Source organism: Crotalus tigris, unplaced genomic scaffold (assembly GCF_016545835.1).
Source record: "Crotalus tigris isolate CLP2741 ecotype Arizona unplaced genomic scaffold, ASM1654583v1 scf7180000017975.10810073628:1450386, whole genome shotgun sequence".
NCBI lineage: Eukaryota > Metazoa > Chordata > Lepidosauria > Squamata > Viperidae > Crotalus > Crotalus tigris.
This window is the reverse complement of record NW_024096754.1, coordinates 177,607-200,045: the sequence shown is the minus strand read 5'-3', so window position 1 is coordinate 200,045 and position 22,439 is coordinate 177,607. Positions and strand designations below refer to the sequence as shown.

Genomic DNA, 22,439 nt, shown 5'->3' with positions numbered 1-22,439 from the left:
CCTGCTCCTCCCCTCTCCCTTCTTGCTTCTCTTGCTCCTGCTCCTTTTCTCCTCCTCCTCCATCTTCTTTTATCTTTACTTTATCTTACCTACTATATTTTATCCCATTTAATCCCCAAGGAGCTATTTTATCTTACTTCAATTTCTCATTTTATTCTATTTTATTACGGCTGGTGCTCTTGCTCTGAGACCAACTGACCAATCAAACGAAGTATACAGTATCGTAGTATTGGTACCCCAGTAATTATGGTTAAAAAAAAATTATATAATCTTTTGATATTTACCTCTGCCCTTGCTGAGCTTCCGGTAAAACGATTTACCCATGGACCTGGGTTCAATAGGTTCCCCTTTTATCTGTCAATTATACTTCGTACATTTTTATTTTTTTGCTAAATACAGGGAGTCTCCTCCTTGGAACACTGCAACCGTCATAAATGTGAATCGGTTGCAGAGCATCTGAATTTTGATCATGTGTGACTACGTGGTTGTTGCAACGGTTGTGTGAAAAATGGTCCTAAGTCACCTTTCTCAGTGTCATAACTGTGAATGGTCACTTAATGAGCTGTCATAAGTCAAGGACGATCTGTATTATGTTCAGTTCACTTTGATAACTTACAGGTTTTATTTTAAATTGTATTATGGGTGTAGTTTGGGGGTAATAATAATAAAAAAGTTGGAAGGGACCTTGGAGGTCATCTAGTCCAACCCCCCCCCCGCTCAGGCAGGAAACCCTACACCATTTCAGGAAAAATGGCTGTCCAGTCTCCTCTTAAAAACTTCCAGTGGTGGTGGTGGAGCCTCCACCGCTTCTGGAGGCAGGTTGTTCCACCGGTTAATTGTCCTCACTGTCAGGAAATTTCTCCTTAGTTCCAGGTTGCTTCTCTCCTTGATTAGTTTCCATCCGTTGCGTCTTGTTCTGCCTTCAGGCGCTTTGGAGAATAGCTTGACTCCCTCTTCTTTGGGGCAGCCCCTGAGATATTGGAACACTGCTATCATCCTTCTCTTCCTTAAACTAGACATGCCCAATTCCAGCAACTGCTCCTTATATGCTTTAGCCTCCAGTCCCCTGATCATCTTTGTTGCTCTTCTCTGTACTCTTTCTAGAGCAGCAGTTCTCCACCTGTGGGTCAGGACCCCATTTGGGGTCGAACGACCATTTCACGGGGGTTGCCAAACAACGCAGTCCACCATTTTTTCCCCCTTTTCCTTAGCTGTGCTACTCCCTTTTATTCTATTGGCTTTTGAAAGCCAATAGAAGAGACTCTCTTGAATAGAGTCTAATTCTATTGGCTTTCCAAAGCCAATAGGAACTGTCCAGGCTGTCTCTGCCCTGCTGAGCCCGCCAAAAGTCCCATTCTGCAAACGGGGCTGCACCACTTGAGTAGCCCTCGACTTACGACCGGTTGAGTAGTCCTCGACTTACAACCGGTTGGGGGTCGCGGCATTAAAAAGGTTGAGAACTACTGTTCTAGAGTCTCAGCAACTTTGTTATAGTTCTCTAAAAAACTAAAAAAATGCACCCCCGAGGGCATCCTAGATGCACAGAGGGAGGGAAGCACACTAGTCTAGCTGCAGAAGGGCGTCAGGACACCTAAAAAGCCCCTGTAGAGTAGTCCCGCAACACAACCACACAATCTACGCGCATCACAACAGGGACTGGGCTAGCCCGCTAGAGGGTCTCACATCAGCTACTCCTCCAGGTGTTCATTCCCATGACGGAGGCGGGATGGCTACGCGGCGCTTCCTCAGATCGTCTCCCCACGTCCGCGCCACAAAACTCCTCCCACCCACCAAGCGTGACCCCACCCCGCTTCCGCGCCGCTGCCACGGCGGCAACTGCGGGGCCGTGGCCAGCGATCGCTCTTTTATACTCCGCTCCCGGGAGGGGCGGGACCCTCGGTCCTCTGGCAGCCAATCGGACGGCCGTGGCTGACGTCGGCGCTCGCCCGCGTTGGCCTGGGCCGCCGTCACGTGGGCGCCCGCGGGCGTCGCTGCGCCTGCGCGGCTCCTCCCCCTTCTCCTCCGTCGTCCGCCGGCGAGTCGCGCTGCCGTTTCTTCTCCGTCGTTGCCGCGGACGGTAAGCGGGGACCGGGGGGGGGGCACCGGGCAGCGATTTCGGCTTAGTGGAGCCGGGGGAGGAACGAAGGAGACAGCCCCCGCTCTCTTGTCCCGGCCTTGAGGACGGGGGGGGGGTACTACACCTCCCATGCTCCCCGCCCGCGGCTGCGGCGCATGGGCATTGTAGTCCTCCCCCATCCCTCCTCTCCCAGCCCGTTCAGGCAGCAGGGCTCTCTCGGGCAGCGCTTCCTTCCCTCCCTCCCTCCCTCGGCCAACTCACCAGCCTGGCCGGGTTCCAGCTGCGAAGTCTCTCCGGCTGCCTGGACTCCCGGCCCCATCGTCCCCAGCGGGCGGGGTGAGAGTGGGGGGTGGGTGGGTGGCCCGCAGCCTTCCTGTTTGGAAAGAGCCGGTTGGAAAGGTTAGGCAGAAGGGGACAGCCAGGCTGCGGGGCGGGGGGTGTGTGATGGAGAGGTGGACCCCCCCTGTCCATTTGGGGAGGGGTCTGGGGGGGTGGGGAGTTGATCTCCCTCGGCGAGGGGTCTCCTTTGCGTCCGCTCCAGATCAGGTGGAGCCAAAGAGGGTCGAGCTGAACCTGAGGGTTCCATAGCAGCCGGAAGGGGGGGGTCACATCTGGGGTCTTCTGGGAGGTCCCCCCCTAGTGGGGCATGCCGGGAAAGGTTTGGGGAGGGGTCCCAGGAGGGCCTGCTGACCCCTGAATCTGAGGACAGCCTTAGCCCGGCCTGGGGGCAAAGATGAGGGTCCTGAGTAGCCTCTTGCGTCCTCTCCAGCTGTGACTGACATTGGGAGTGGATCTGCTTTCCCCAGAAGGAAGTTGGACCTTTTTTGGGGTGGGGGGGGTGGGGGGGTGGGGGGTTTGCCCTGATCCCTGCTCAGAGGGAGGCCAGCATGGACCCCCCCCCTTAGGTCCAATTGTCCCTGTGGTCAGCCGGAACCAGTATGAGCCCCGTTCTCAAGGCGAGCTTTTATTTTACGCTTATAAAAAGGTAACATTAAGACTTGTGGACTTCAACTCCCAGAATTCCCCAACAAGCCCTACTGGCCAGATTGTGCCCATGGTCAGCCAGAACTGGCTTGTTCCCTGGGGGAAGCAGAGCTTCTGTTTTACAGCTGTGTGTTTGTGTAGGTTGGGAGGGAGGGGTCTCTCCAAACTTGGCAACTTTTTAAAGGCTTGTGGACTTCAACTCCCAGAATCCCCCAGCCGGGCTCACCTGATTCTACCTTCCCAGGCTGGTTAGTGGCGCCTCACCACAAAAAAGGAAACCAAAATGTTTTATTATAGACAGTTGTCCTGCATATATCACCACAACTGAGCCCAGATTTCCTGTGCTAAACAGGACAGCTGCTAAGTGAGTTTTGCCCCATTTTACGACCTTTCTTTTACAGTCGTTAAGTAAAACACTGCAGCTGTTCAGTTAGTCACAGGGTTGTGAAGTGAATCTGGTTTCCCCCGTTGATTTTGCTTGTTGGAAGGTGGCAAAAGGGGACAGGACCCCAGGACACTGCGACTGTCACAAATAAACACTTGCCAAGTGTCTGAATTTTAAACGTGTGCCCATCGGCTGCTGCAACGGTCGTAAGTGTGTGAGAACCGGTCATTGGTCACTTTTTCCCGTGTCGTGTGAACGGTCACTAAACGAACGCATGTAATTTGAGGACTGCCTGTATATTCGGGAATACGGGCTGAATGTTCAGCTCTTCCCCAGCTGTTGCGGAAGTAAAGATAATTCCTTATCTGTTCCCAGTTTGTGCCTCTTGTTAATGAGTGAACAAGATGCCATCCCCAGGTCCATGGATCAAATGCCCGGCTTAATGGTGGCTTCCTTTCCACGAATTCTCAGGCAGGGCCTGGGTTCAATAACTCACCGTAATAAAATCCATTCACATTTCTAACCACCTGTGTCCTTGGTGGAAAGCTTGCTTAGTGGTTGCGCCTTGAGCAACGTGGATGCTGCTCTCTGTTGATTATGTTCTTTATTTTATTTTATAGAATAGAATATAGAATAGAAACTAGGGAATGAATAGAATAGAAAATATGGAATGAATAAAATAGAAACTAGAGAATAGAATGGAATACAAAATAGAGAACAAATAGAATAGAAAATATGGAATGAATAGAATAGAAAATATGGACTGAATAGAATAGAAAACATGGAATGAATAGAATAGAATAGAAAATATGGACTGAATAGAATAGAAAATATGGAATGAATAGAATAGAATAGAAAACATGGAATGAATAGAATAGAATAGAAAACATGGAATGAATAGAATAGAATAGAAAATATGGAATGAATAAAATAGAAAATATGGAATGAATAGTATAGAATAGAAAACATGGAATGAATAGAATAGAATAGAAAATAGGGAATGAACAGAATAGAAAATATGGAATGAATAGAATAGAATAGAAAACATGGAATGAATAGAATAGAAAATATGGAATGAATAGAATAGAAAATATGGAATGAATAGAATAGAATAGAAAATATGGAATGAATAGAATAGAATAGAAAATATGGAATGAATAGAATAGAAAATATGGAATGAATAGAATAGAAAATATGGAATGAATAGAATAGAATAGAAAACATGGAATGAATAGAATAGAAAACATGGAATGAATAGAATAGAAAATATGGAATGAATAGAATAGAAAATATGGAATGAATAGAATAGAATAGAAAATATGGAATGAATAGAATAGAATAGAAAATATGGAATGAATAGAATAGAATAGAAAATATGGAATGAATAGAATAGAAAATATGGAATGAATAGAATAGAAAATATGGAATGAATAGAATAGAATAGAAAATATGGAATGAATAGAATAGAAAATATGGAATGAATAGAATAGAAAATAGAAAATATGGAATGAATAGAATAGAAAACATGGAATGAATAGAATAGAAAACATGGAATGAATAGAATAGAATAGAAAATATGGAATGAATAGAATAGAATAGAAAACATGGAATGAATAGAATAGAATAGAAAATATGGAATGAATAGAATAGAATAAAAATATGGAATGAATAGAATAGAAAATAGGGAATGAATAGAATAGAATAGAAAATATGGAATGAATAGAATAGAATAAAAAATATGGAATGAATAGAATAGAATAGAAAATATGGAATGAATAGAATAGAATAAAAAATATGGAATGAATAGAATAGAAAATATGGAATGAATAGAATAGAATAAAAATATGGAATGAATAGAATAGAAAATAGGGAATGAATAGAATAGAATAAAAATATGGAATGAATAGAATAGAATAGAAAATAGGGAATGAATAGAATAATTAGAAACTAGGGACTAGAATAGAATAGAATAATAACTTTATTGTCACTTTGTACAATAATTGGCATACATTAAAATGAAAATTCGTTGCATTCAGCTCTCAAAGGGTCACCACCTATGATATACACTTCATAAATATGACAAAAATAAATAAATCACATGGCCCCGGGACGCTGCAATTGTCATAAATACATGCCAGTTGTCAAACCTATGAGTTATGATCACATGACCATTGCAAAGGTTGTAAATGTGGAAAATGGACATGTCACTTTTTTGAGTGCCCTTGTAACTTCAGTCGCTAAATGGACCGTTGTAAGTCGTGGATTACACAATTTTGTACTGTTTTCAACCTCTTTTAACTTCGTGAGCTGCCCATCTGACGGTTTTACTGGTTTTCACGGCTTTTGTGTTGGTTTTTTGTGTGTGTATGTGTGTTGCTTTCTGCATTTTTATCGTTTGGCGCTACCCAGGTTTGTCATAGGTCTTGAGATGAACAGGACTACACAGGTGGTCCTCGACTTACAAAAGTTTTGTTTAGTGACCGTTCGAAGTTACAACGGCACTGAAAAAAGGGACAGGACCGTTTTTCGCATGGCCGTTGCGGTATTTCCCCCCCCGCCCCCCGTGGTCACGTGATCCCCTTTTTGTGACCTTTGGACAAGCAAAGTGAAAGGGGAGAGCCGGATTCACTTAACGACCATGTGACGAACTTAACAGCTGCAAGGATTCATTTAACAACCGTGGCAAGCCAGATCATAAAATGGGGGGAAAACTCACCTAACAAATTTCTCACTGCAGCAACATAAATTCTGGGCTCGGTTGCTGTCGTAAGTTGAGGACCACCTGTATTAAACAAACCAAAGTCCTAGGACCTTTGCTGGAGGATCCTATAAAAGGGGCTGTTCCAGGGACAGATCTCCCTCCCCTTTCTCTCATCTTGACCTATCTTGATGGTAGCAGCTGGATCTGGGATCCCGAAAATAGCACAGCGTGGAACGACAACAATCCACGGTCCTCAAAGGTCTTCGGAAAGATCTGTGACATTTGCAGTCACAATTTGGGATCCGTTGGGCAGCAAAACGTCAATTGTCCAAGGTTTTCTTTGGGCATTGTGGCTGTGTGTTTGTGGGTGTGTGTTGGGGGGGCTGTCCCTTGTCCTGAGGGGCTGGTGGAAATATATAAGTTGGCTTCTGCGGGAAAAAAAGAGATCCCTGCAGAAATCTCAAAGGATCGGAGAGGGTATAAATAGATCCGTAGGCTGGAATGCGAACAGCGTGGTCCGGATCTGGGGAAATGCGTGGAAGTCCTTGGATAATTCCAGAATTCCCCATCTGGCATGCTTTGAGATGGGTGGACTTCAGCTCCCAGAATTCCTCATCCGGCATGCTTTGAGATGGGTGGAATCAACTCCCAGAATTCCTCAGACTGCATGCTTTGAGATGGGTGGACTTCAATTCCTAGAATTCCCCAGCCAGTTTGCGTTAAGATGGCTGGGCTTCAACTCCCAGAATTCCCCAGCCAGCCTGCTTTAAGATGGCCGGTCTTCAGCACCCAGAATTCCCCAGACTGCATGCTTTTGAGATGGGTAGACTTCAACTCCCAGAATCCCCCAGCCAACATGCCTTGGGATGGGTGGAATCAACTCCCCAAATTCCCCATGGCTGGCTGGGGAATTCTGGGAGTTGAAGTCCACAACTCCTTAAAAGTGGCCCTGGTTTTGGACCCTCCGACTTAGATATTAACTTTGGTCCGTCCTGGTTCTTACGATGTCTTCAATATTGCCAGGTGACCTTCGGTTCCGGCCTTTGGGGACGGGGGAACATCTCTCCTCGTCCGTTTGAGCCACCGCCTTCGTGGGCCCCAAATCCTCCCACTCCATTCCTGCTGTTTGAATCCCACAGGGCCTGAGCCATGGTGCTGGGCGTTCAGCAAGTTGTGGGGTACCTGGCCCTGTGGGCCCTCTGCGCTCAGGGCAAACCCACCGAGAAGAAGGAGCGTGTCCACCACGATGCTCAGCTGAGCGACAAGGTCCACGACGACGGCCAGAACTTTGACTACGACCATGATGCGTTCCTGGGGGCGGACGAGGCCAAGACCTTTGACCAGCTGACTCCCGAGGAGAGCAAGGAGCGATTGGGGTAAGAGATGCACTTGGCTGAATGTGAGCTGAAGCTGACACTCAGGGGTTGGACTAGATGACTTTTAAGGTCTCTTCCAACTCTGTTATTCTGTTCTGTTCTACTCCATATTCCTATTCCTATTCTATTATTCTGTTCTATTCTATTATTCTCTTCTATTCTTCATTATTCCTATTCTGTTCTATTCCTATTCTATTCTGTATTTCCTTTCTGTATTTCTATTCTATTCTATTCTTCTATTCTATTCTATTATTCTATTCTATTCTTCATTATTCCTATTCTATTCTATTCTATTCTATTCTATTCTATTCTTCATTATTCCTATTCTATTCTATTTCTATTCTATTCTGTATTTCTATTCTCTTCTATTATTCTATTCTCTTCTATTATTCTCTTCTCTTCTATTCTATTCTATTATTTTATTCTATTCTTCATTATTCCTATTCTATTCTAGTCTAGTCTAGTCTAGTCTATTCTAGTCTTCATTATTCTTATTCTATTCTATTCTATTCTCTGTTCTGTAATTCTGTTCTATTCTCTATTCTGTTTTCTATTCTATTCTACATTCTATTCTTCATTGTTCCTATTCTGTTCTATTTTATTCTATTCTGTTCTATTCATTATTCCTATTCTATTCTCTATTCTGTTTTCTATTCTGTTCCATTCTACATTCTATTCTGTATTGACCATTGTGGTCGTAAGCCGAGAACTACGTGGCATTGCCGAGGCCTTTGCAAATTAAGTGTCACACCTGGCTTGTCATGTAGGGCGGGACACAACCTCTGCATCAAAACCTTGATCCCTTCCAGCTCATTTACTTTCCTTGCTGTCTTTCAGCCCAAATTCTTAATTCTGCCTCTGTTTTCTCAAGGGGAAACTCGCCGGAATTAAACTGATTCCCCCCCTCCCTCCAGTTCGTATGCATAGCTCTTCTCTGTGTTTCTTGCAAAGCTGGACAGCTGATCTGTTAGTTTGCTGACACGCACGTAAATGGCCAGTCTAGAGAAAAGAAGGACTGGGGGGGGGGAGGACCCGATAGCAGTCTTCCAATATTTGAGGGGCTGCCCCAAAGAAGAGGAGGGGGTCAACTTATTTTCCAAAGGACCAGAAAGCGAGATAAGAAACAACGGATGGAAACCAATCAAGGAGAGAAGCAACCTGGAACTAAGGAGAAACTTCCTGAGAGTGAGGACAATTAACCAGTGGAACAACCTGCCACCAGAAGTTGTGGATGCTCCAAGACTGGAAGTTTTTAGGAACCATTTGTCTGAAATGGTACAGGGTTTCCTGCCTCAGCAGGGGGTTGGACTAGAAGACCTCTAAGGTCCCTTCCGATTCGCTGATTCTATTATGCTGTACTCCCAGATCAATTAACCAGTGGAACTGCTTGCCTCCAGAAGCGGTGGGTGCTCCATCCCTGGGGGTTTTTAAGAAGAGACTGGACAGCCACTTGTCTGAAATTCGATCGGATCTCTCGTTTGAGAAGAGGGTTTCCTGCCTGAGCAGGGGGTTGGGCTAGATGACCTCCTGAGGTCCCTCCCAGCTCTATCCTAATTGATTGATTGAATAATAATGAAAGTCTAGCGGAGACCAAGCTGCCAGTGCTTTCTTCGTCTTAATTGGAGCACACTTAAGGAGGGGCACTGGGGACAGAAACCAGCACATTAATGCAGTGTTTCCCAAACTTGACAATTTTAAGGCATGTGGACTTCATCTCCCAGAATTCCACAGCCAGCGTTGCTGGCTGTGGAATTCTGGGAGTTGAAGTCCTCATGCCTTAAAATTGTCAAGTTTGGGAAACACTGCGTTAATTAATGTCCATTTATATACTGCTACTTTTTTTTTATTGCATCAGCTTGTGAGAGGCCTGGAAGAAAGCAAGAACTTGGCTAAGGCCCTCTGCTGCCCTCCCCCCCCCCCCCCCCCCCCCCCCCCCTCTGCGCCCAAGTGTCAGATCACAGGAGTTGACAGCTGCGGTTATATTTGGCTCTGAATTCTGATGCTTCTGCTGTTCCAGGCTTTCGGGGTGGGGGTTGGGGTGGAGAGAGCAGGATTATGGGCCTTTGAATCCGCTCTTAACGCTCCACTTTTTTTTTTTTTTTTTTCCAAATTTATCAGCTGGGCCATTGGAGAAGGAAATACTCTGCGGATCGGACTTTCTAGTTTTGGATTAAGCTAGGATTGATAGATTGATAGAGGATGGATGATAGATACGTTGAGCGGATAGATAGATTGGTAGAGATGTTAGACCAGTGTTTCCCACACTTGACAATTTTAAGGCATGAGGACTTCAACTCCCAGAATTCCACAGCCAGCAACGCTGGCTGTGGAATTCTGGGAGTTGAAGTCCACATGCCTTAAAATTGTCAAGTTTGGGAAACACTGTGTTAGACAGAGAGACAGACAGATAGATCAGTGTTTCTCAACATTGACAATTTTAAGGCACGTGGAGTTCAACTCCCAGAATTCCACAGCCAGCAACGCTGGCTGTGGAATTCTGGGAGTTGAAGTCCACGTGCCTTAAAATTGTCAAGGTTGAGAAACACTGAGATAGATAGATAGTAAGAGATGGTAAGATAGATAGATAGACAGACAAAGAGAGAAATAGATCGGATAATCGATGGGATAATAAATAGATTAATACAGAGAGAGAATAATGATAAATAGAAAGAGGATGATAGAGATAGATAGATAGATAGATAGATAGATAGATAGATAGATAGATAGATAGATAGACAGATAGATAGATAGATAGAGATAGAAATTGATAGATTGATAGATTATACATACATCATGGATGGATGGATGGAGGGATGGATATCTATCTATCTATCTATCTATCTATCTATCTATCTATCTATCTATCTATCTATCTATCTATCTATCTACCTACCTACCTACCTACCCACCCACCCACCCACCCACCCATCCATCCATCCTATATCATCTATGTGTCTACGTATCTATTTATATCTTCTATATATATCATCTATCTTCTATCTCTTCTACCTACCTACCTACCTACCTACCTACCTACCTACCTACCTACCTACCTCCCTCCACTGCACATATATAAAACAGACTTAATGCAATTAAAAAAGAAGCAGCAGAAATTAGAAAACACCAACATGACCATTTATCTCAGGGGTGTCAAACTTGTAATGTCATGTGACGTGTCGTGACGTATTGCGACTTTTTTTCCATTGCCGGCAATGGGGCGGGCGCGGTTTCGGCATGCCGCATCCGGCCCATGGGCCGGCAGTTTGACAAACCTGATTTATCTTAAACCCTACTTAATGGGATCCACCATGAGGTCCTGTTGCGTTTTCATCCTATATGCTGGTGTTTGTCAAGCTTTAAGATGAGTGGATTTTAATTCCCAGAATTCAGTCTGGCTGAATTAAACTAGACTGAGGGATTCTGGGAATTGAATTCCTCCCCTCTTAAACCAGACTGAGGAATTCTGGGAGTTGAAGTTCACTCAACCTTAAACAAGACTTAAGGATTCTGGGAGTTGAAGTCTACTCAACTTAAACCAGGCCGAAGAGTTCTGGGAGTTGGAGTCCACTCAACTTTAAACCAGACTGGAATTCTGGGAGTTGAAGTTCACTCAACCTTAAACAAGACTTAAGGATTCTGGGAGTTGGAGTCCACTCAACTTTAAACCAGACTGAAGGATTCTGGGAGTTGAAGTCCACTCAACCTTAAACCAGACTGAAGGATTCTGGGAGCTGAAGTTCACTCAACCTTAAACAAGACTTAAGGATTCTGGGAGTTGGAGTCCACTCAACTTTAAACCAGACTGAAGGATTCTGGGAGTTGGAGTCCACTCAACCTTAAACCAGACTGAAGGATTCTGGGAGTTGAGGTCCACGCAACCTTAAACAAAACTGAAGGATTCTGGGAATTGAAGTCCACTCAACCTTAAACCAGACTGAAGGATTCTGGGAGTTGAAGTCCACTCAACCTTAAACCAGACTGAAGGATTCTGGGAGTTGAGGTCCACGCAACCTTAAACAAAACTGAAGGATTCTGGGAATTGAAGTCCACTCAACCTTAAACCAGACTGAAGGATTCTGGGAATTGAAGTCTACCCCTCTTAAACCAGGCTGAAGGATTCTGGGAGTTGAAGTCCACTCAACCTTAAACCAGACTAAGGAATTCTGGGAGTTGAAGTCCACCCATCTTAAAGCTGCCAAGATGGAGAGATACTGCTCTGGTGGGCCATGACAACTAAACTGGCCTTTTGGGGTCTGGTCTTCTTGTCCCTCTCCCCTTTCCCCAGCTCCCCAACCCCACCCTCCCTGTATCTTCTCTCCCCCCCCCCGTGCACCTTCCTCCTCCTCCTCCTCCTCATCATCATCCTCATTCTTTTTCTGCCTTCCCCACAGAAAAATTGTAAGTAAAATCGATGCCGACAAAGACGGCCTAGTCACGGTGGAGGAGCTGAAGGCCTGGATTAAGTTTGCCCAAAAGCGCTGGATTTACGAGGACGTGGAGCGCCAGTGGAAGGGCCACGACCTCAACGGGGACGGCCTGGTTTCGTGGGAGGAGTATAAAAACGCCACCTACAGTTACGTCTTAGGTAGGTCCACTCTCCCCCCCGGCTGACCCTCTGCCCCGCTTTTGTCTTGTAGCGCGATGGTGGGCAAAATAGACACGGATAAGGATGGGTTTGTGACGGAGGGGGAGCTGAAGGACTGGATTAAGAAGGCGCAGAAGAAGTACGTCTATGAGAACGTAGCGCGCCAGTGGCAGGAGTATGACTTGGACCAAGATGGCCTCATCTCCTGGGCGGAATACAGGAATGTCACCTATGGCACTTACCTGGGTAAGGGGCGAGTTGGGGGGGGGGAGGCAGCCATGCTGGAAAGCAGCCCTGGAGCCTTTTTGACTGGGGGGGGGTTTCAAAGCGAGGGCTGGATGCTCCCCTCTCGGGGATGGGGTGGTGAAGCGTGCAGGGGCTGGACTGGATGACCTCCTGGGGACCCTTCTCGGCTCTAGGGTGCTGAAAAAGGCCAAGGGTGTGTGTGTGTGTCATGCTAGGCCTAACTCTTTAAGATGAATGCTGTTGATAGCAAGTCAGCAGATTTGTGTTTCCCATCCTCTGCCCCTTGAAGAGAATGTGGACTTCAACTCCCAGAATCCCCTAGACTTAAAGTTCATTAGCTTGCTGGCTGGGGGAATTCTGGGAGTTGGTCTAGGCATCTTCAGGCGTGACCGGCCAGGGAATTCTGGGACTTGAAATCCCCAGGCTTAAAGTTTATTAACACTTTGGCCAGGGGATTCTGGAAATTGAAGTCCACGCATCTTCAAGCATGGCTGGCCAGGGAATTTTGGGAGTTGAAGTCCACAGGCTTATGTTCATTAGCATGCTGGCTGAGGGGTTCTGGGAATTGAAATCCACAAGGTTAATGTTCATTAGCATGCTGGCTGGGGGGTTTCTGGGAGTTGAAGTCCAGGCATCTTCCAGTGGCAGAGGTTGGAAAATGCAGCTGTAGAGAGAGCATTGGTCTCCGTGTAAGCAAGTCAGTTTTTAAGGCAGCTTCTGCTTTCGATTGTATTAAACCATCCAGGGAATGGTGGCTTCTCAGTCGGGCCTGCTTACTCGGCCTTGCCGATGGGCCTAGGCCAGGAGTAGGCAACCTTGGCTCTTTTATGACTGGTGGACTTCAACTCCCAGAATTCCTGAGGCAGCCACGCTGAGGGGAAAGGGAAAGGTTTCCAAGCTGAGCCATGCTGGCTCAGGAATTCTGGGAGTTGAAGTCCATGAGTCATGAAGGGGCCATAGTTCCCTCATGCTGGCTCAGGAATTCTGGGAGTTGAAGTCCATGAGTCATGAAGGGGCCATAGTTCCCCCATGCTGGCTGAGGAATTCTGGGAGTTGAAGTCCATGAGTCATGAAGGGGCCATAGTTCCCCCATGCTGGCTGAGGAATTCTGGGAGTTGAAGTCCACAAGTCATGAGGGGTGCATAGTTCCCCCATGCTGGCTCAGGAATTCTGGGAATTGAAGTCTGCAAGTCATGAGGGGGACATAGTTCCCTCATGTTGGCTCAGGAATTCTGGGAGTTGAAGTCCACGAGTCATAAAAGAGCCAAGGTTGCCTGCCCCTGGCCTAGCGACAAACTGCATTTTATTGCCGTGTGCCGATAAACCACATTCTTGGCCTGACTTTTGTAGGGTCACAGAACCAGGGACGCCAATCCGCACATGCTCCCCAAGGCAACGCAATTCCGAAGGAGATAAACCCGGAAAAGCAACTTTTCCAGACAATCTCCCCCCCCCCCCCATTAAAAAAAAACCTTGAAAATTGATCCTGGTTTTATCATTGAGGAAAGATTTCCTGACTCACGAACATGTCAACTGTCAAAGGAACCCCCCCCCCCCCATCGATTGCGTTGCAATAATACAGGTAGTCCTCGGCTTAACGACTACCTGAACTGGGCTGGCTAGACCGGGATGTGCCACCTCTGTGAGGAGGTTGGATGGCGGTCCAGTTGAGCCTCAGTGACACTCCCTTCCCCCCCCCATCCCCATCTGTGCCATTCAGATGATCCGGACCCCGACGACGGCTTCAATTACAAACAGATGATGGTGCGGGACGAGCGGCGGTTCAAAATGGCTGACAAAGACGGAGACTTGATTGCCACCAAGGAGGAGTTCACGGCGTTCTTGCACCCGGAGGAATACGACTACATGAAGGACATTGTCGTGCAGGTGGGTGGCCTAACCTAGCCACGAGCTACGGGCAGTCCTCGGCTTACGACGGTCACGGAGCCCCAGGTTTAAGTTGCTAAGCGAGAAATTTGTGAAGGGAGTTTTGACCTCACTTTACGACCTCTGCCGCCACGGTTGTTAAGCGAAGCGCCCAGTCGTTAAGGGATGGTTCCTCCTTTGTCATTGCACTCCGGAGCAGACCTGGTCAGGATTCGCATTCGTTCGGCGGTTTGTCTGTTTCCCCCGGGGTTGAATTGCAGCTTTTCTTTACGTGGAGGTGGTTATAATTCATCTCTTTTTTTCTTTGTATCTGGGTTGGTGTGTGTGTGTGTGTGTGTGTGTGTGTGTGTGTGTGTGTGTGTGTGTTTTTCACATTGTGTTCTGGGTCAGTTGAATTGAGGTCTTGAAGGAAACAAAAAAGTGGGATTCAGGTGAAATAAATCTTAATGCTTGAACCTAGTGGTTAAAGCACCAGGCTACAAATGGCAGGCGGTGAGTTCTAGTCCTGCCTTAGGCATGAAAGCCGGCTGGGTGACTTTGGGCCAATCACCAGGAGACGGTGAATTCTAGTCCCGCCTTAGGCCTGCAAGTCAGTTGGGTGACTTTGGGCCAATCATTAAGAGACGGTGAATTCTAGTCCTGCCTTAGGCATGAAAGCCGGCTGGGTGACTTTGGGCCAATCACCAGGAGATGGTGAATTCTAGTCCCGCCTTAGACCTACCAGTCAGTTGGGTAACTTTGGGCCAATCATTAAGAGACGGTGAGTTCTAGTCCCGCCTTAGGCATGAAAGCCAACTGAGTGACTTTGGGCCAATCACCAGGAGACGGTGAGTTCTAGCCCCGCCTTAGGCATGCCAGTCAGCTGGGTGACTGGGCCAATCACTAAAAGACGGTGAGTTCTAGTCCCGCCTTAGGCCCGAAAACCGGCTGCGTGACCTCACTCATCCCAGTCCACCTCACAGGGCTGTTGTTGCGAGGACAATAGGAAGAAATAGTATGAATACGTTCGCTGTCTTTACTTGTTTATAAAAATAATAACGGGGAAATAAGTAAATAACGCTGCCCCTGACTTCTTTCTACAGGAAACCATGGAGGACATCGACAAGAACGGAGACGGCTTCATTAATTTGGAAGAATACATAGGTGAGCTGGTTTGGCCCTGGACTGGACGCTAAAACTAGACACGGGCGGTCCTCAACTTACAACAGTTGGTTTAGTGACCGGAGTCACAATGGCACTGAAAAAAGGGACTTACGACCCTTTTTCACACTTACGACCGTTACAGCCTCCTCCCCCGCTCACAGGATCAAAACTTGGCAACTGACTCACATTTACGACGGTTGCAGCGTCCCGGGGGTGTGTGTGTGTGTCACGTAATCCCCTTTTGCGACCTTCTGACAAGCAAAGTCAAATGGGGGGGGGGATTCGCTTAAGGACCGCAGCTGTTTCGCTTAACTGTCATGGCAAGCGAGGTCGTAAAATGGGATACTTAGCATTCAGGCTTACACACACACACACACACAGAAGGAGTGAATGCTTCATCATTGGAATTGTTTAAGGAGAGACTGGACAGCCATTTGTTTGAAATGGTATAGGGTTTCCTGCCTGAGCAGGGGGTTGGACTAGATGACCTCCAAGGTCACTCCAGCTCTATTCTATTCCATTCCATTCCACTCTAATTAACCAGTGGAACAACCTGCCTCCAGAAGCGGTGAATGCTCCAACACTGGAAGTCTTTAAGGAGAGACTGGACAGCCATTTGTTTGAAATGGTATAGGGTTTCCTGCCTGAGCAGGGGGTTGGACTAGATGACCTCCAAGGTCCCTTCCAAGTTTATTATTATTATTTAACCCCCCCCCATTTTACAGCGCTCTCTCCTGAGCGGTTTATCACGTAAGCCTTATGTGCCTATTGGCCCCTAACCCTCTGGATCCACTTAAACAGCCGTCTCACTTAGCAACGGGAAGGCTGGGCTCCTTTTTGGTCGTTAAGCCGAGGACGACCCGCGTTCTGCCGGTTCAGCACGTGGTGGGACTTAGCGCTGAGACCCTCGCTGGGCTTTTTTCCTCCCCAGGGGACATGTACAGCCACGACGGGGACACGGAGGAGCCCGAGTGGGTGAAGACGGAGCGGGAGCAATTTGTGGAGTTCCGGGACAAAAACCACGACGGGAAGATGGACAAGGAGGAGACCAAAGACTGGATCCTCCCCTCCGATTACGACCACGCCGAGGCCGAAGCGCGGCACCTGGTGTACGAGTCGGACAAGGACAAGGTGAGAGGCCTGGGGAGAGGGGTGGGGGGGCACCTGCCTCCCGCCCAGGTTTTTTTCTCAGCAGCTCAGCTGAGACCACCAAAGGCCCCTGTTCCTCCACCTGGGGGGGGGCTGGAAAGGAGGGGGGGCAGGACTGCAGATCTGCATGCACCCCCTGCCCGGTTGGGATAGGGTGCCCGGGCCTGGGGGGGGGGGCTCGTGGCAGCCTTTTGTCTATGGGACCCTTGGTGCTGCCTGAGCTGGGTGGTTCCCTTGCAGAGGTGTCGTGAGCCAGCTAGGGAACATCGTCGCTGCTAGAGGGGAGGCAGAGTGGAGAGGAGAAAGAGAAGGGGTAGTAGAGGAAGGAGGGAGGGAGGGAGGGAGGGAGAGAGGAAGGAAGGAAGGAAGGAAGGAAGGAAGGGCTGTGGGGGGTCCGTGATGCTCTCTGAGCTGGGTGCTTTTCTCGCAGACATTTCATGACCCAACTAGGGAACGTCATCAGTGCTAGAAAGGAGTGAAAAGGAGAAGGAAGGAAGGAAGGAAGGAAGGAAGGAAGGAAGGAAGGAAGGGCTATGGGGAGGTCCTTGGTGCTCTCTGAGCTGGGTGCTTTTCTCGCAGACATTTCATGACCCAACTAGGGAACGTCATCAGTGCTAGAAAGGAGTGAAAAGGAGAAGGAAGGAAGGAAGGAAGGAAGGAAGGAAGGAAGGAAGGAAGGAAGGAAGGAAGGAAGGAAGGAAGGAAGGAAGGAAGGAAGGAAGGAAGGGCTGTGGGGGGTCCTTGGTGCTCTCTGAGCTGGGTGCTTTTCTCGCAGACATTTCATGACCCAGCTAGGGAACACCATCAGTGCTAGAAGGGAGGGGGGTTTGCATGGAGGAAGAGGAGGACTGTGGCATCCTCGGTGCTTTTTCCCGCAGACGTTTCATGACCCAACTAGGGAACGCCATCCGTCCTCTCCTCGCGGCTTCACCTCTGGGTTCCTCCCCTTTTTCCAGGACGGCAAGCTGACCAGAGAAGAAGTTGTGGACAAGTACGACCTCTTTGTGGGCAGCCAGGCCACGGACTTTGGAGAAGCCTTAGTACGGCATGACGAATTCTAAGCCACGAATCCTCTTTTTTTTTTTTTTTTAAGGAAGAAAGGTCAGGGTGGGGGGGGGGGAAGTACGGTTTTTACTGTTTCGGGATTAACACACACACACAAAAAAACGCTCTCTACTATCAAGACTCCCTTTCAGCCGAGAATGGGGAGGGGGGAGAGGAGAACACCCCCCACCCCCCAATTGGTCCCATCCTCATTTTTTTTTTCCTCCCCCCCCCCACTTCACTCCCTCCGAGGCGGGAGGTCCGTATTGCGAGACGTCGCCTTCGGTTGAAACCCCAAGGTTTTGCTTTTTTTCATTTTTGCTTTTTTTTAAATAGAGTTGCGTGTTCTTTTGAGTCTAACAAATTCAAGTTTATTTTTTTTATTTTTTTTATTTTTTTTTTTGTTCCGTGTGAAATGAAGAACGCGTTAGGCCTATCGGGGAAGGATGACCGCCCTGTCCCCTCCGTTTTTATTTTTATTTTTTTTAACATCGGTGTGTTCAGCCACCAAAGTCCGAACGCCGGAGAACAAGACGCGGCTGAGGGGGTCAAACGCGGGGTGGGATTTGCCCTCAAGGACCCCTCCCCTGTTCTTCCACCTTTTACGCTACTCGAAGAGGCCGACCAGACAATTTTGCCAACCCCGTTTTAGCTTCTCTGCTCCGGCCTTGAAGGCAGCACAAATCTTGATTTAAATCTCCCTCCGGCATCTCCTCTCAATTTTGGCATCCAAACATCCTCCGGAACGACGCCCCTGTGCCTCGGTTTCTCCAGCATCTCTCGGTTGCGTCATTTTGAGGATCTTTCCGGCACGAGCCGCACGCATGGCGATGTTGCAAGCTGCGTTGTACCTGGGACACTGGTGTCATATGCAAGGCTGGTGAACTCTGCTTGTTTTCCACTCCGGGATTAAAACGGCTACTCGGCAGATGTTGGAAGAGGCAAGGCTGAACCGGGTCTGTCCCAGGTTGAAGTAGCCAACCTAGACTTTGCTAGACCACCATTCGGTAATGTAGAGTAGGGGGTTGAACCCCCCCAGTTGCTCTTTAGGCTCAGAAGGAGAAAGGGGGCGGCTGTCAGCTTTAAGGACCCCTGGATATTCTGCATTTTTGAAGTGCCTTTTTCATGACAAGCAGCTGGCCCAATGCAGGGGGACAGACCCCGAGTCGAATACAGGGTGGGATCTGTCCTCAAAGATCCCCCCTTATTAAAAGCAGTTGGCCCAATGCAGGGGGGCAGACCCCGAGTCGAATATAGGGTGGGATCTGCCCTCAAAGACCCCCGCCCTTTTTCATTAAAAAAAGTTGGCCCAACACAAGGGGGGGGGAGACTCCGAGCCGAAACGTGCTCCTGAAGGGAATGCAGAGAAGCACACTCCTAAATTAACATATCCCCTCTCTTCCTGCATCTTTTACACACACACACACACACACACACACACACACACAAAATATTTGAGCAGAGAAAATATCTTGGCATTAACGGCCGCCCTTTCTTAAAATTCCCCCGTTTGGGGTGCCAGTTTGCTAAGACCGCTTGGCAAAAAGTTGCATGGATTTGTGGGTTTCGAACCGAGCGCTGCGTTGGTTTGGATCTGCTCCTCTCTCCTGAACGTCCGGCTCCTGCAGTGTTTGCAAAGTTGAAATGCTAGGTTTTTTTTACACACCCACACACACCCCTTACAAAACCCCCAAGGGGTTTTGCTAGGTGCACAGGCTAGGATACGCCTAGGATGTAAGCTTGCTTTCCCGTTGGCCTTCGTAACACTAATCGTGGATTCCTTAGCGAGGTTTTCCCCTGGCGGGTTGAATCACCCCGATAGCCAAAGGGTGGAAACTTGAAAAAAGTATTACTTCCTGGTCAATTTTAATCCCCTTGTTGCCAGGGGAAGGAAGAGATCCGTTTGATGACACTAATAGGCCGGCTGTGTGTTCAAGGATTTGCCAACAAGGCACGACACTCGGCTAGCCACCCATCACAACATCGGACAGGCGTTGTTTGCAGCCACCTTGTCCAGGGACGCAGGTGAGAGGCAGAAGCAGAGCAGGAAATGGGCCAATGAGGTGAAAAACAGCCTCACCAGGTGTTTCTACCTGGAAAGCGCCCTTTGGTATAGATCAGGGATAGTCAACCTTGGCTCTTTTATGACTCCCAGAATTCCTCAGCCAGCCTCCATTTTGTTTGTTAGATTTAAGACAGGGGTCTTCAAACTTGGCCCTAAGTCCTCCTGTTCCGAGCGGTGAGCCTCCTAGACCAGGGGTAGGCAACCTTGGCTCTTTTGTGACTCGTGGACTTCAATTCCCAGAATTCCTGAGCCAGCCATGCTGAGGGGAAAGGGAGAAGTTTCCATGCTGGCTCAGGAATTCTGGGAGTTGAAGTTCACGAGTCATAAAAGAGCCAAGATTGCCTACCCCTAACCTAAGTCCTCCTGTTCTAAGCGGTGAGCCTCCTAGACCAGGGTTAGGCAACCTTGGCTCTTTTCTGACTCTGGACTTCAACTCCCAGAATTCCTGAGCCAGCCTGGCTCAGCTTGGAAACCTCTCCCTTTCCCCTCAGCATGGCTGGCTCAGGAATTCTGGGAGTTGAAGTCCACCAATCATAAAAGAACCAAGGTTGCCTACCCCCTGGTATAGATCCTGGCTTCTCGTGGTCATCAAGAGCGCCTGATGAAAGTCACCCCCCCCCTTAGCAAATTTGCACAGCTTGTGGAAAGGGCCCGTTACTACTCCAGAGAGGGTTACTCTCAGCTTTGAAAAGTGGGTCCCCCGATTCTGGGTTTTGTCGCTTTGCTGAACAGGTGTGTGTGGGGGAAGTTTTAGTGTTGCAGGTAACAGGTTTGGGACAAGACACAAAAAATGTTGTCTTTACCATCTTGGGGGTGTTCCTTGTTCGACGTTCTTCCCGTTATTCAAATAAAGCTGATGGAGAAAGGAAGGAAGCAAGAAAGAGAGAAAAGAAAGAAAGAAAAAAACCCTCTCCATCCCAATTCGTCACCGCCAATCTTTGACGCGGCTTTTCGTATACAGCATCCGTGGAGTTTTATATAATGTACAACACACAAATGGTGTCTTAATAAAACTGTTTACATCCTTCCTGAGGCATTGTGTGTTTTGTTGTTCAGGTGTGTTCAAGCTGGGTAGCTGACAGCTGTTTTGTGGGGGGATAGAAAGGGCCCACACAGCTGGAGTTTTATTTCCACAAGGTCCCAGTTAGGTACTTATCGGGTGGGGATCTTTCCTAACAACTGGGGTTTAGAGACATCGGACAACGATGGTGTTGTGCACGTGGGAATCTTCTAAAGCAGTTTGTCAACCTTGGTCACTTTAAGATGAGTGGACTTCAACTCCCAGAATTCTCCAACCGGCCATGCTGGGCCGGTTTTACAGGGCTGATGTGTAACATTGCGATGGCTGTGCACACTTGAAAAGTGGATTTGGGGATCATGAGCCATCGCCTCTTTACGGCTAATTAAAGCAGCCACATCTCTCTCTTTTTCCTCTTCTTCCCTCCCACTTTCTTTCTCCCCGCCCATTTTTGCAAGCAAGTTTTGGAAAAAAAAAAAAAAGGACACGGCTGCTTTGAACAGTTGGTTCATTAAAGCCACTCCACGCAACAGCATTCTTAACAGGAGCCTGAGGCAAGATACGCTTGCTGGTCAAAGCGGGTTTTTTTGGGGAGTCCAAAAAGTTCCGTTTCCTTCCAGATGGCTCATCGCAGCGCATCGCAGCTGCTCTTCTCAAACCAGCGGTTCGCACCGGATCCCTTGAACTGGGTTTATTGTGGCAATGGCTTGCTCCAAATTCTAAGGAAAGGAGCAGGGGAGCAACGCGGTCCTAAAATTCACAGCAGCTTTGCAAAAAAGACAAAACAACAACGATGGGCTGCTTCTGCTGAATCTTGGCCACCCGAATGGTTGCACGAGAGCCGAGTGCGGTTCTAGCCATGGTTTCGACAGATTATAAGACCTAGGCTGGAGCTCTGCACTGCTGGCAAGATACCTTGCAAGATAGGAGTTAGGAGAGCACTGGGAAAATGACCCCCAATTGAGTAGAAGTGGGTTTTCCCTCTAGGTAAAGCTCACAAAGCCGTGAGCCAATCACAAGAGGGACATTTAGCCCTGGTGATGTTACCTAGTTGGGTAATGAAATGTCTGCAAGAAAATCAAGCTGAGAGAGCACTAAGAACCCAACAGTCCTCCTCTTCCTCTTCCTTCTTTTCCTCCTCCCTTTTCCTTCTCCTCATCCTCCTTGTTCTCCTTCCCCTCCCCCTCCTCTCCTCCTCTTCCTCCTCTCCATAACCCCCCCCTCCTTTCTAGCACTGATGATGTACCCTAGTTGGGTCACGAAATGTCTGCAAGAAAACAAGCAAACTCAGAGAGCACCAAGGACCCAACAGTCTTTCTCCTCCTCCTCCTCCTCCTCCTCCTCCTCCTCCTCCTCCTCCTCCTCCTCCTCCTCCTCCTCCTCCTCCTCCTCCTCCTCTCTTCAAACCCCACTGCCTTCCAGTACTGATGATGTTACCTAGTTGGGTCATGAAACATATGCAAGAAAAACTCCAAGCTAGAAGACCACCAAGGACCACACAGTCCTCCTCCTCCTCCTCCTCCTCCTCCTCCTCCTCCTCCTCCTCCTCCTCCTCCTCCTCCTCCTCCTCCTCCTCCACACAAACCCCACTCCCTTCTAGCACTGATGATGTTACCTAGTTGGGTAATGAAACATCTGCAAAAAAAAATCAAGCTCAGAGAGCACCAAGGACCCTACAGTCCATTTCCTTTTTCTCTCCTCCTCCTCCTCCCTCCTCCTCCTCCTCCTCCTCCCTCCTCCTCCTCCTCCTCCTCCTCCTCCTCCTCCTCCTCCTCCACA

The 22,439-nt window shown here is 48.1% G+C and overlaps 1 protein-coding gene across 3 annotated transcripts; it reads left to right on the top strand.

The window, feature by feature from the left end:
- The first annotated feature begins 1,927 nt into the window (after positions 1 to 1,927).
- CALU (calumenin) lies at positions 1,928 to 19,040 on the top strand. 3 transcript variants are annotated; one of them, XM_039345709.1, is made up of 7 exons: positions 1,928 to 2,077; positions 7,287 to 7,523; positions 12,161 to 12,354; positions 14,075 to 14,241; positions 15,324 to 15,384; positions 16,316 to 16,515; positions 17,490 to 19,040. In XM_039345709.1, the coding sequence occupies exons 2-7, from the start codon at positions 7,297 to 7,299 to the stop codon at positions 17,592 to 17,594; spliced, it is 954 nt and encodes a 317-aa protein (XP_039201643.1). In that variant the 5' UTR covers positions 1,928 to 2,077; positions 7,287 to 7,296; the 3' UTR covers positions 17,595 to 19,040. The 3 variants fall into 3 exon arrangements, with proteins under 3 accessions (XP_039201643.1, XP_039201646.1, XP_039201642.1); XM_039345712.1 differs by lacking the exon at positions 12,161 to 12,354 and adding an exon at positions 11,915 to 12,108 and having other exon boundaries at positions 1,948 to 2,077; positions 7,171 to 7,523; XM_039345708.1 differs by having other exon boundaries at positions 1,949 to 2,077; positions 7,171 to 7,523.
- The last annotated feature ends 3,399 nt before the right edge of the window (positions 19,041 to 22,439 follow it).

What these genes read in the sequence shown, in the direction of transcription:
- CALU (XM_039345709.1), top strand. Translation starts at nt 7,297, where the DNA reads ATGGTGCTGGGCGTTCAGCAAGTTGTGGGGTACCTGGCCCTGTGGGCC. An exon ending in GAGAGCAAGGAGCGATTGGG is followed by an intron (nt 7,524 to 12,160) that starts GTAAGAGATGCA and finishes TTTGTCTTGTAG; the next exon opens with CGCGATGGTGGGCAAAATAG. An exon ending in TGAAGGACATTGTCGTGCAG is followed by an intron (nt 14,242 to 15,323) that starts GTGGGTGGCCTA and finishes TTCTTTCTACAG; the next exon opens with GAAACCATGGAGGACATCGA.